The sequence below is a fragment of the Sus scrofa genome, chromosome 3 (genome assembly GCF_000003025.6).
Source record: "Sus scrofa isolate TJ Tabasco breed Duroc chromosome 3, Sscrofa11.1, whole genome shotgun sequence".
Classification (NCBI taxonomy): domain Eukaryota; kingdom Metazoa; phylum Chordata; class Mammalia; order Artiodactyla; family Suidae; genus Sus; species Sus scrofa.
Window position 1 is genome coordinate 46,848,212 of NC_010445.4, and position 12,810 is coordinate 46,861,021.

General features: G+C 42.9%; 1 protein-coding gene across 2 annotated transcripts in view; it reads right to left on the bottom strand.

Annotated features, from left to right (window-relative positions):
• Nucleotides 4,177-12,810, bottom strand: part of NCAPH (non-SMC condensin I complex subunit H) — a 40,621-nt gene continuing 31,987 nt past the window's right edge. Inside the window, exons 13-18 of one of the 2 annotated variants that reach the window (XM_021087093.1) lie at nucleotides 10,931-11,041; nucleotides 9,851-10,024; nucleotides 8,983-9,096; nucleotides 7,259-7,350; nucleotides 6,802-6,877; nucleotides 4,177-4,665 (exon numbers count right to left, since the gene is read on the bottom strand). In XM_021087093.1, coding sequence (XP_020942752.1) covers nucleotides 4,606-4,665; nucleotides 6,802-6,877; nucleotides 7,259-7,350; nucleotides 8,983-9,096; nucleotides 9,851-10,024; nucleotides 10,931-11,041 — 627 coding nt within the window. In that variant the 3' untranslated portion in view covers nucleotides 4,177-4,605. Of the gene's footprint in view, nucleotides 4,666-6,788; nucleotides 6,878-7,258; nucleotides 7,351-8,982; nucleotides 9,097-9,850; nucleotides 10,025-10,930; nucleotides 11,042-12,810 lie in introns of both variants that reach the window. The other variant, XM_021087094.1, reaches the window with a different exon arrangement.

Here is a 12,810-nt window from a genome sequence, read left to right on the forward strand (position 1 = left end):
AGCCGTAGTGAGACACCATTTCATACCCACTAGGATGGCTATAAAAATAATGACATAATAACCACTACGTGCAAAGATGTGGAGAAGCTGTACCACTTACCTGGACACTGCTGGCTGGAACATAAAACTGGTGTAGCCATTTTGGAAAATAGTCCGGCAGTTCCTCAAAGGGTAAAACTGAGTTACCAAATGACCCTGCAGTTCCTCTACTAGGTATATATCCAAAAGAATTAAAAATATGTCCATATAAAAACTTGTACATGAATGTTTATAGCAGCACTCTTCACAATAGCCAAAAAAGTAGAAACAACCCAAATGTCCAGCAACTGATGAATGAATAAAGGAAACATGGTCTGTTATTTGGCCATAGAAAGGAATCAAGTGCCATGGTGTGGATGAACCATGAAAACATCATGCTAAGTGAAAGAAGCCAGTCACAAAAGACCACATATAGCATTACAATTTTTTTTTTTTTTGGCTGCACTCATATTTTTTTAAATGAATTTTTTTGGAAAAATCATAATACATGGTATCTCCAGAAAACACAAATCTGTAGACAGACAGTAGATTAGTGGTTGCCTTCTTCCCTAATCCTTCATCCTGCTGCTAGAATATGGGTGTGATGGCTAGATTCCAGCAGCCACACTGAAACATGAGGATGTGAGTTATACATTAGGCATGGCAGAGAGGAGAGCTAGAATGATCCTGGGTCTCTTTATTAATTAGTTCATGGAACTGCCACACTAGCTCTGGACTACCCACCTCCTAATGTATTTTACATGAAATAAAACTACCTTGCATACCCGCTTATTTGGGTTTTCTATTATATGCAACCAAACGAATTCTGATATAGCAACCGTGTCAATGAGGGGGAGAAGCAGGGTGTGGGGGAGGGGTCCACTGAAGAAGCTGGTACCGCCTTTGCCAGTTTTATTGGCAGCTCAGCCCCTGCCCAGACCCCACTACAGAAAAGTGTGCTAGACTGAAAGAGGGTGCGGGCTTGGCTAGTTCTACTCCATGAATAAGATCAGAACAAGACCAGCACTCCCCTGGCCTGCAGGAAGCACCAGAGACTTCAGCCCTAGCAAGACAGGGATGGAGTCTCCCTCAGCATCACTGCTTTCCCTACTAAAGCATGTCTGCAAATCTGACCCTCTCACTACAACAGAGTCAGTAATATATTGGACACAATTTGGAGAACTCATTCTTAGGGGGAAGAGATTGGGTTTTGTTTTGTGTGGTTTGGGGCTTAGGAGCAAATTCTTTATTATCAGGAGTACTTATCAGTTATATGCTTCACTGCTTCTGACCCAACATCCAAGCTGTCTGTTTACCTGATGAATAGTGACAAGACATTCTGGCAGAGACCCAGGACCTGCCAAGGATAGAATTAGTTGGATCTGCATCTACAAGTAATGTATATTTGTGATTTGAGCAGCATGGAGCATAATAACTAATAATAAAAATCTAGAAGCAGATTTCCTGGTTTAAGGCCAAGCTCTTGACATCAGCCCTCTGTAAAATGGGAGCAATAACTCTATGTTCCTCACAGCGGTGCTGAGAAGGCTGAAAAAAGTCATCCACAAAAGTGCTTTCTTAGTCACTTAATAAATGTTAGCGGTCTTTACTATCATCACTCTCCAGAAGAATTCAAAGGCTCAGAGCACCCAACCTTTTAAAAATATTTTAAAAATTTTATTGAAGTATAGTTGATTTATAGTGTTGTTAATTTCTGCCACACAGCAAAGTGATTATATTTCAATTCTTTTTCATATTCTTTTCCATCGTATTTTATCAGGTGATACTGAACATAGTTCCCTGTGCTAAACAGTAGGACCTTATTGTTTATCCATCTATTATGATAGTTTGCATCTGCTAATCCTAAACCCCCACTCCATCCCTCCTCCTTTGGCAATCACAAGTCTGTTCTCTGTATCTGTGAGTCTGTTTCATAGATGTTCATTAGAGTCGTATATTAGATTCCACATGCAAGTGATATATGGTATTTGTCTTTCTGACTTAGAATGATAATCTCTATCTAGGTCCATGTTGCTGCAAATGACATTATCTCATTCTTTTTATGGCTGAGTAATATGCCATATATATATATGCCAATATATATACATACACACATTTTCTTTATCCATTCATCTGTTGATGGATATTTAGGTTGTTTTGTCTTGGCTATTATAAGTAGGACTGCTGTATATGTGGGGTGCATGCATCTTTTCAAATTAAGGTTTTCTCTGGATATATGCCCATGAATAGGATTGCTGGATCATATGGTAAACTCTATTTTAGGGGGTTTTTGTCTTTTTAGGGCCACCCATGGCATATGGAAACTCCCAAGCTAGGGGTCTAACTGGAGCTCTAGCCACTGGCCTACACCACGGCCACAGCAATGCCAGATCTGAGCCATGTCTGCAAACTACCCCACAGCTCACAGCAATGCCAGATCCTTAACCCACTGATCGAGGCCAGGGTTCGAACTTTATCCTCATGGATCCTAGTTGGGTTCGTTTCTGCTGAGCCACAACAGGAACTCCCTATTTTTAGGTTTTTTTTGAGGAAACATGTCTTCCATAGTGGATGCACCAATTTACATTCCCACCAACAGTGTAAGAGGGTTCCCTTTTCTCCACACCCTCTCCAGCATTTGCAGATTTTTGATGGTCATTCTGACTGGTATGAAGTGGTACCTCATTGTAGTTTTGATTTGCATTTCTCTAATAATTTGCATTTCTCTAATTAGTGATGTTGAATATCTTTTCTTGTGCCTCTTGGCCATCTGCATGTCTTCTTTGGAGAAATCTCTGCTTAGGTTTAGGTCTTCTGCTCATTTTTTTTAATTTTTATTTTCCCACTGTACAGCAAGGGGTCATTTTTTAATATTGGCTTGCATGAGCTGTTTGAATATTTTGGAAATTAATCCCTTGTCGGTTGCATCATTTGCAAATATATTTTCTCCCAGTCCATAGGCTGTCTTTTCATTTTGTTTATGGTTTTCTATGCTGTGCAGAGGCTTTCAGTTTGATTAGGTCCCATTTGTTTATTTTTGCTTTTACTTCTATTGCCTTGGGAGACTGACCTAAGAAAACATTAATGCAATTTATGTTACAATGTTTTGCCTATGTTCTTTCTAGGTCTTTTATGGTATCATGTCTTATATTTAAGTCTTTAAGCCATTTTGAGTTTATTTTTGTGCACTGGGTGAGGGTGTGTTCTGGGTGAGGGTGTGTTCTAACTTCATTGATTTGCTTGCAGCTGTCCAGCTTCCCCAACACCACTTGAAGGCTGTCTTTTCCCTATTGTATATTCTTGCCTTTGTTGGAGATTAACTGACCTCATGTGTGGGTTTATTTCTGAGCTCTCTATTCTGTTCCATTGACCCACGTCTGTTTTTGTGCCTATACCATGCTGTTTTAGTTTTATTAGTTGATAAAATAGCATGCTGTAGCTTTATAGTATTATCTGAAGTCTGAGAGGGTTATGTCTCCTGCTTTGTTGTTTTTCTTCAAGACTGCTTTGGCAATCCTGGTCTTTTATGGTTCCATATAAGTTTTAGGATTATTTGCTCTAGTTCAGTGAAAAATGTCATGGATAATTTGGTATAGATTATATTCAGTCTGTAGGTTGCTTTGGGTAGTATGACCTTTTTAACTATTAATTTTTCCAATCCAAGAGCATGAGATACCATTCCATTTCTCTGAATCATCTTCAATTTTCTTTATTAATGTTTAATAGTTCTCAGCATTTAATAGTTCTTGCACCTCCTTGGTGAGGTTAATTCCTAAGCATTTTTTATGTGATTTTTAAAGTGCTATTTCAACATTGTTCAGTATAAAGAAATGCAACCAATTTCTATGTTAATCTTGTATCCTGCTACCTTGCTGAATTCATTTACCAGTTCTAGTAGTTTGTTTTAATTTTTTTTAAGTATAATTGATTTACAATGTTGTGCATTCTAGTGTTTTTCATGTGGAGTCCTTCGGGTTTTACATAGATAGTCATCCAATGAACCCAATCTTGAAATCTCCACTCTGCTTTAAGACAGTTCATTTCCTGCCTCACACTGACACGCAGGTCTTTTTCTGGCTTAATAAGTCTGCACCCCCCCATAAGCATAAGGACCTGGTCTAACACTTATGTTGTGGGCACTCAAATAGTTTGCCAACATATTATTCTGAATGATTTTATTTTTAAGCATTATATGTACATTTAAGCACACATGATGTGTTTTATATACATGGTTTCCATAGGACTCTGTTAGAGGACAAGTGCCCTACTGGGAAATTATCTTCTAAGACAGTAAAGTATGGAGAACAACAGAGCCATTGAGGAGACAAAACTACACATAGATACAAAGAAGAGACACAGTTTCCCTCCTCACCCTCTTCTCCCTCCTAGGTGGTAGCCACAGAACAGAAAACTTTTTGCATAGAGCTTCAGGGAGCGGGTTCCCAGATGATGAAGAAGTGAAGGGAAGAGTGACAGACAAACAGGCCCTCTGGCAGTTGGCTGCAGCCTTGCCACAAGCCCACAGCATCGCAGCACCAAGTGCAGACATCCTGGTCACTGAAGAGGCGAGGACTTTTCCTCATGAACTCAGTCCCCTTGCTGCACCAGAACATCAGAAAGATCCTCGGTTCCTTCCAGCTTTAGATTCTGAAGGAAGATCAGATACATGTGAACTCTGGTATACAGAGGATACAAGAATCATAAAACGAATGCTATCTGAGGTAACAAGGTCATGACTACAAAGAAGGAGGTTTAATCCCACGATTACAAGTAAAACTGTTACAGCAAATATAGCCTGTGTAATAGAGCTGGTTCCAAATCCTTGCCAAGTGCGGGGGGCGGGGAGCCACCTCTAGTTCTTGTAACAATCTCTCATTAAGGCCTAGGAGCTGAGGGGAGTGACAGAGAGGCCACCAGGAGCCAGGAGGCACGTCCATTAACCCCATCCACCAGAGGCTGACTCCAGGCCATCCCCTCACTGCCCTGGAAACTCACCCCTGATGGCCACGACAGCCACACTTTCCCCCATACCCGCACAGGCCTTTCCCCTGCCTCTCAGTTCCTCCCCAACCCTCCCACTCCACGGAACCTCCACCAACTCCAGGCAGCTGTTCCCTTAGGACTAAAGAGAGGTCAGAAGCCCCTCCTCCCACAGAAGCACATCTTCACAAGCATCCTCCCTCGCCTGGCACAGGAGGCAGGCATGGTGTGCTGGCACTCAACATCCACCCCACCCCTCTGGCGCACCTTCCTCTCCTGCTAAAGGTGGAAAGCACCTCCCCTCCCAGGTCATAGCTGAGGGGGCACTCATTACCAGCGTGGTTGAGCGTCCAGATGGGAGTGAAAAACCAGGAGAAGGCAGGCCAAAGAGGGATCATGCTCTGGCGAAAGGTGTGGTGAAATTTCCCTTGGTGGCTCTAAGCTCTGCGTTATCACAGGTCCCTGTGGATTAGCTGGTGACTGCAGGCCAATGTTACTAGTCAAATCTTCTCCGATAGCCCAAAGTGCAGCCCAGCAGGTCACGATCTGAGGCCACCTCCCAGTTCTTCAGATGCTGAGCTCACTGGAGCCCCTTAGATTTGATCACAGCAAAACAAGCAAAGCCAGCACTTCCGCTGGGAGAGGCAGAGTCAAGCCTGGGGTCACTAATGCTTTCCAGCAGTTGTCTACTTGGGAACCAGTTGAGACACATGGCCCAGGGCTCTCAAGCTGGTGCAACTGAGTGAAACCACTGAAACTTCTAGAATTTGGACTCAGGATAAATTTCTGAGCTTTGGAGGCACCCTATGTTTTGGAGCCGTGGGCAGGCTAAGAGAACACACCCAGCCAGAGAGGCTGCCAGCACCCACGTCCATCCACAAGGGTGGTGTGAGATTCCAGGCCTTGCCCACAAAGGCTTAGCCAGTAATACTTGTGAACACGTCTAGCCCCCGCCTTGGTGATGCTCACAGCAGATGGTACAGTCTAGCCCACAGACATCAGGGGCTGGGGGTGGGGGTAAGGACAGACACTAATGCACATCAAGTCTCAAGCAGCACCACGCACTTGCTGCGTGCCTCACTGGGGTGCCTCTCGGGAAACATCCACAGGCTCCTAAGAGGACGGGTCTCTTCCTGCCTCTATCTCATGGCTGTTCAGCTCTATCAGCCAGCATGGCCCGAGGAGCCTGGCACACTGTTAGTCAGCCCTCCTGCTGTCTCCCTCCCTGTGACAGACATCCTTTCTGCACAGCCTGTGGTGCCACCACATAGCTACCCTCTCTCCCTGCATCTGTCTCCTTCCAGCCTCATCTCTCCCCCTTTCTCTGCCACATATCCCATGTGACCTGACCTTGGCACTGGTAGGATCTGGCACCCAATGATCTAAAAGCTCCTTTCAAGTTGGGAACTCACAGATCACAGGATAAGTTTCTGAGCTTTGGAGGCACCCTACGTTTTCTAAAATTTTTCCGTTTGGGTTCTCCTCATAATTTTCTTATCTAATCACACCCAATAGCATTTTTCTTCTTTTTTTTTTTTCGGTCACTTCTGAGGCATGCAGAAATTCCGGGAACAAGGATCAAACCCACGCCACAGCAGTAACAAGGCCAGATCCTTAACCCACCAGGGAACTCCATGATGGCCTTTTTCTAAGTTATTTTTAGGTGACTGGTTAATACTTGGGGTTGAAGGTATACTCCATAATACACTATATTTAATGTGCCAAGAAGCTGCCAGTGACTAATAAAAAGCTCCAGTAGGTTACCACAGAGAGACCATGCCCACACTTACCAGGTTTACCCACCTTTTCATTGGCTAAATGTAGAAGACATGCAAAGGCCAGAGGTATGGAGAGGTTCTGAGCCATAAGGGGAGGCAGGCTTTGAAACAAAGAAGTGAGTAAGTATTTAGCTGTCATTGCAATTCCAGGAACAAAGGCTCTTTCATGAAGTATGAATACACATGCTCAGTGAATAAACTAATAAGAAACAAAGAAATATTTCAGATGCCTTTAAGATCTGGTTTTTCCTTTCAGAGGCAGGTTTTTCCAGTTTCCTATTTGGAAATAGAATATTTCCTGTTCCATTCCAGCCACTGGTACAATAAAATGCCTTTTTAAAGTTGGCCTATATTTACTCATTTAATTATTAAGGCAGAGAAGAAATGAAAAAACTGCAAGAAATGTTGAAACGGCAGGTGGTGTGCAGAGGGGCCTCTCCCCCAACTGCTGGGGCTGGAGCTCCTGCAGCTGGGGCACGCACCTTTGCTGTAGGTCCTTCGTGAGCCCACTGAGCAGCTTCTGGTCTGCCACTGCCACTGGGTGCCCAGCTTCTCCATTCCCACTATGGTTTGCCTAATGGAAGAAAGACACATACAGATCAGATTGAGGCCAGTTCACTTTTGAGAGAGCAACATACACTTAAAAAGCTGTATATCTAAAAAGAAAAGCCTATAAAATCAGAACGAAATCAAAACAATTTCGTTGGTGCATTCTGAAGAAACAGGATCCATAAGGGGACCCAGTGCCTCAGCCGTGGACCATAACACTGCCATTGACCAAGTTACAGTCAAGTGTGGATGTTGGTGGCCAGTATACTCCTGGTAAAGGAAAAACTGGAGAGAGGCTTTTAAGTCCTTCTGACAAAAAGAAAAAAATGGCAAAACAGTTACAAAAAGCTGTGATCATTTATAGCTTCAACTGGACCACAGCCACAGGAAACAGAATCTACATCTAAGAGTAGACTTAAGCTTTCCACTTATACACACACACACACACACAAATAGGGCTGCCTCCTTGGTAGCAGGCAAGCAGTTACAAAAGGATATTATGTCTGGTATTTGTGTTAAAATAACTGAGAATCTGTATATGGGTAGAGGGAGGAATAAGACTGGATGATAATATAGATAAAACATTGAAAGTTATTAGAAGTGGGTGTTAACCATACGATTTTCTCTCTAGAATATGTTTGAATATTTTCATGGTAAAGAGTTGTTTGTTTAAATAAATCTTTGAGGAGTTCCCTGGGGGCCAAGTTAAGGATTTGGTGTTGTCACTGCTGTGGTTTGGTTTGATCCCTGGCCCAAGCACTTCTGCATGTTGTGAGCACAGCCCCAAAAATAAAAATAAATAAATAAATAAATAAATAAATAAACCTTTAAGTAACCAGAATCCCTGAAGGACAGGATATATGAATCATTTAAATTCAAAGGTTAAGCAGAACCCTTTTTCTACTTTTTAAAAGGCACAGTGCCCTTGTATGTGCTATTCATCCCACTACCTTATGAATACGACTGTAGCTTTATCTGACATCCAAGACTACACAGCTCAGGGTCCTCCACCAAATCATGAATTTTCACTTCTCAGCTGGCAGGAGAAGGCATAATAGAATGGGTTGAGTTTGGAAAGCTTAGAACATTCCCTGAACAGCAGAAGTCTGGAAGAGGAGGTGGAAGGACTCCAGTTAACCAGCGTTCCCATTCAGTAGGAATGAATTAATTAAGGTTTCACTTTGCTCTGAAGGAGAAACAATTTGACAGCACTTTATATATGTGTGTGTGTGTGTACACACACACACACTACTTTCCTACTTGCCCAAATCAGAATTATTAGGTAATTTTATGGTGCCTGAGATGTTAGAATTTACTTTCCCAAAGGGTCATTTGTCAACTTATTCTGCACCATCAGTGAATAAGTACTCCAATTTTTCCCCAATTCCATACTAAAAAGCATTTAATTGCTAAAGCTGTTATTTCAAAGCTGTATAAAGATGCCTTTATTTGTATTTTTTGATACCAGCTAGCCTGAACAATGTGTGTCACCTTCTGTGTGACCTGTCTGTTTGTATACTTGGTTCACTTTCTTCTCAGAGGAATGATGTATTTCTGAATGAAGGCTTTCCATGTTAGCGCTACCAATCCTGCAGTTCAGCCAAGAGTCACGCCTTCCCCCATGCCAGGCACCCACAGAGGGAATGGAACACCTTACCTCTGCGTCCGCTTGCTTGGGGAACTCCGTCAGCAAATCCCACATGCTCTGCTTCAGCTTCTTCATGTCCATCTTCTTGGCAGTCTTAGCATACTGAATTTCAATTTTATTTACCTGAAATAGGCATATGACAAGTAAAACTAAGCAGAAGAAAGAAGCATTACCATCAGCTCTTTGTAAAAAGAAAAGTCTGGAGTTCAAATAATGAAAAAAATCTATTTACACCACAAAGTTACAGAGCTTCCTTTGGACATTCTAAAACACAGTCCCTCATTTCATCTAATTTCTTCTCAGTCGAGCACAAAAAAGGTACCCTGGAATTTCAGTGTAAAGAAGTGAATCAAATATATATATTAAATGGAATGATCATTTAATACGAATTGAATCTGGCCAAGACTTTCTAGAGCCAAATAGCTAGCCTTAGCCAATAGCAGAGAAACCAATTCTCTCGGCCTGCAGGCTTCATTCACATACTTTGCTTGTGTGGCTGGTTCGCCGCTAGTCATCCAGTTTATAACAATCTTTGGAGAGATGGCTAGTTCCACAAACATAACTAGCATCGGTCCATTCCCTACAGCCTTATTTAAGAATCAGGCACTTAAGAGAGCAGTGGGTTAAAACTGAGAAGGAAAAACGTCAAGCTCATGCTAATATGACTCTCATAAAAGAGGCAAATTCAACAGATCTCAGGCAAATAATATTGACTATGAGGAGTTCCCTAGTGGCCTAGTGGTTAAAGATCTGGCATTGTCACTGCTGTGGTTCCAGTCACTGTTGTGGAACGAGTTTGATCCCTGGCCTAGGAACTTCTGCATGCTGTGGGTGCAGCCAAAAACAAAAACAAAAAAATTCTTGGCTTCATCTTTACCTTCTGAGGCTCAGCCACCAGATTTGACTCTCCATAAGTTGTGATATCTGACCCTTGGACTTCAGGCATGTCATTGTTGTCTTGTGTTGTCATAGGTGGATGGCCAGAATGGTCAAAGGTCCCAACTGGTCCCACAGATAAGTCCTCTGACTCTTCATCATCACTGTCAGCAGCCTGGGCGAAGAAGTGAGCTTTTCAAATTTGGCAGAGCTGTTTAAAAATATCCTTGAACAGATTCCATACATAGCAGGAGCAGAGCACCTGAGAGTTCGTGATGTCACATCAAACCTAGAATGGACGTCTAGGTGCCTCCAGGGAGCCCAGCACCAGACCTGATCTGTGGGATGGGGCCGGGAGTTGGTTTTTTAAAAGGCTCTCTGGAGGACTCTAATGCACACTGAGTCTGAGGAGCACTGATCAAGAAGGCAGTTTGGATTTTCATTAAAATATTAACAACTTTCTTCTAAGAAAGAAAATAAGGTGAATAAACTATTCTTCCACTTCTTTTCCCTCTGCCCACCTTCAGGGACACAGATGGGGCCTTCCCCCACTTCCATCCACTATCTCACTTGTAGACTCACAGAGGGATTTTGAGGTTTACTCTGAGATCTAAAGATGGGAAGTAGCTTATACAATTCACAATCGGAGAACCAAAATCAGAGCTACAAGCCTGGTCTCGTGAAAGCCACTCCATAGGCTATTTTCCCTGTCAGAACACACTGTCTTCATATCTGTGTGTTTTGTCTCCCCAGCCAAAACATCAGCTCCTAAGAGTGGGAGAAGTGTTTCTTTTCCTTAGAAATCCCAAATGACCACGGCGAGCACTTTGTACAGGCTAAAGACTCCATCCACATGGTTGCCGGTGTACTACAGTATGTCCGTGTTTTTCTGCACACAGAGCTCAGGGTAAGGCAGGCGCAGGTTCTGGCTACCGCCTCAGCTCTGCTCAGTTTGATGCCGGGGCAGGCGGGCATCCACAAACCCTCACCTAACTCAGAATCGCCCCCAGCCTTCTGCCTCACAGGACAGGTTGAAACTCTCCTGCTCAGAAGAGAGGATGGAGTTCTGGCCCCTGTTTACCTGTAATCCAGGGCAAAAGTTGGAGGTATCGTTAGGGTTGTTGTAATCATAGGCTTCAACTTCTTCATAATGCTCGGTCCCTGCCCTTTGGCCTTGGGCCATCTTAAGTAACTAGAATGAAGGAAAGAACAACTGCAGAAAGCAATTTCTAGAAAAGCAGCTAGTAAACTAGGCTAGGGAGATAACCTTAGTTCCTATAATCATTTCCCAGCACGTTAGGGTTCTGAGAGCCCTGAGAAGTCATCTGATCCAGCCAACTTTCAACTAACTGCACAGCTCTACCCTAGAGCAAGCCCAGGGCTGCAGGGCTCCAAGCTACGTCCAACCCAAGTAAACCAGAGCAGCCAGCCTGCACTTAGGTCTACATACAACTTTATTTGAAAAAGTGTTCTTTCACTAAAAACAAAACCACCTAGGAGTTCCCATCTTGGCTCAGTGGTAATGAACCCAATTAGTATCCATAAGAATGTGGGTTTGATCTCTAGCCTCACTCAGTCGGTTAAGGATCTGGCGTTGGCATGAGCTGCAGTGTAGGTCACAGATGTGGCTCGATCCTGTGTTGCTGTGGCTGTGGTGTAGGCTGGCAACTGTGGCTCCAATTCAACCCCTAGCTTGGTGTGGCCCTAAAACAAAACAAAACACACACACACACACACACACACACAAAACCATCTAGAGCTATCTGAAAAGAAGTCAGCTTGTTGCTGCTAGAACAGATCTGAGCCACATCCATGGGCCCTTGTTCCCTTCAAGGGTTTCAGAGCAAGTCTGCGTCCTCTTTGGGGAGTGCCTGTGGACCACAGTCCTTCAGATATTCTCAGGCCATTAGGCCAGTGATCTTCAGTGGGGGGGTGTGTCTTTGGAGTGAAGGAAATGGGATTAAGACTATGTACAGTTTACAAAAGTACAGTGAATATTTTAATATAACATATACTACAAGACTTGAGAGTTGGTGTTAGTAGATGCAAACTATTGCATTTGGAGTGGATAAGCAATGAGATCCTGCTGTATAGCACAGTCACTTGTGATGGAGCATGATGAAAGATAATGTGAGAAAAAGAATATAAATATATATATACATATATGTGTGTGTGTGTGTGTGTGTATATGTATGACTGGGTCACTTTGATTTATAGCAGAAATTGACAGAACATTATAAACCAACCATAATGGAAAAAATGAAAATCTTAAAAAATACTACAAAAGCAGACCAAAAGACCTCAATGCTTTTGTAATATAAATCCAAAAATAAATTAATAGATATTTATTAAGAAATGCCCACTTGCTCTACTTTTCTTCATATGTTACAATTTCTAAATCCTTCTCCATTTGGAATACTCTCCTCTGGTCACACTCTAAATTGTCCAGGAGTTCTCACTGTGGCTCATCAGGTTAAGGACCTAACATCATCTCTGTAAGGATGCGGGTTCAATCCCTGGCCTCACGCAGTGGATTATGGATCCATCATTCAACTGATCGGGTTAAGGCCTCTGATTTGACCCCTGGTCTGGGAACTTCCATATGCTTCAGTAAATAAATATATAAATAGTCCATAGTCTACAAGAAATTTTTTAGGAAGTATATGTGACCCCCTCACATACTGGCTGGCTGCTATGAGAATCACCCTTTAAAATATCAAACTGGATGTGTGAATAATCTGTATCGTCTCCAGTACTAGGCACTCTTCAGTGTGGCTCTGCTGGCAGGAAGAGGGGAGGTATCCCAGGCTCTCACTGCCTGGCTGCCCTACTACACACCCAGGGAAATCTGCTCCTGTGGATAATCAGAAGCAGGAATTCTTTCCTCTAATGGAAACAATTATGGAAAAAAACCACAAAATACAACTCCTGGAGTGCAATGATCCAATGACTTTGTTTTAC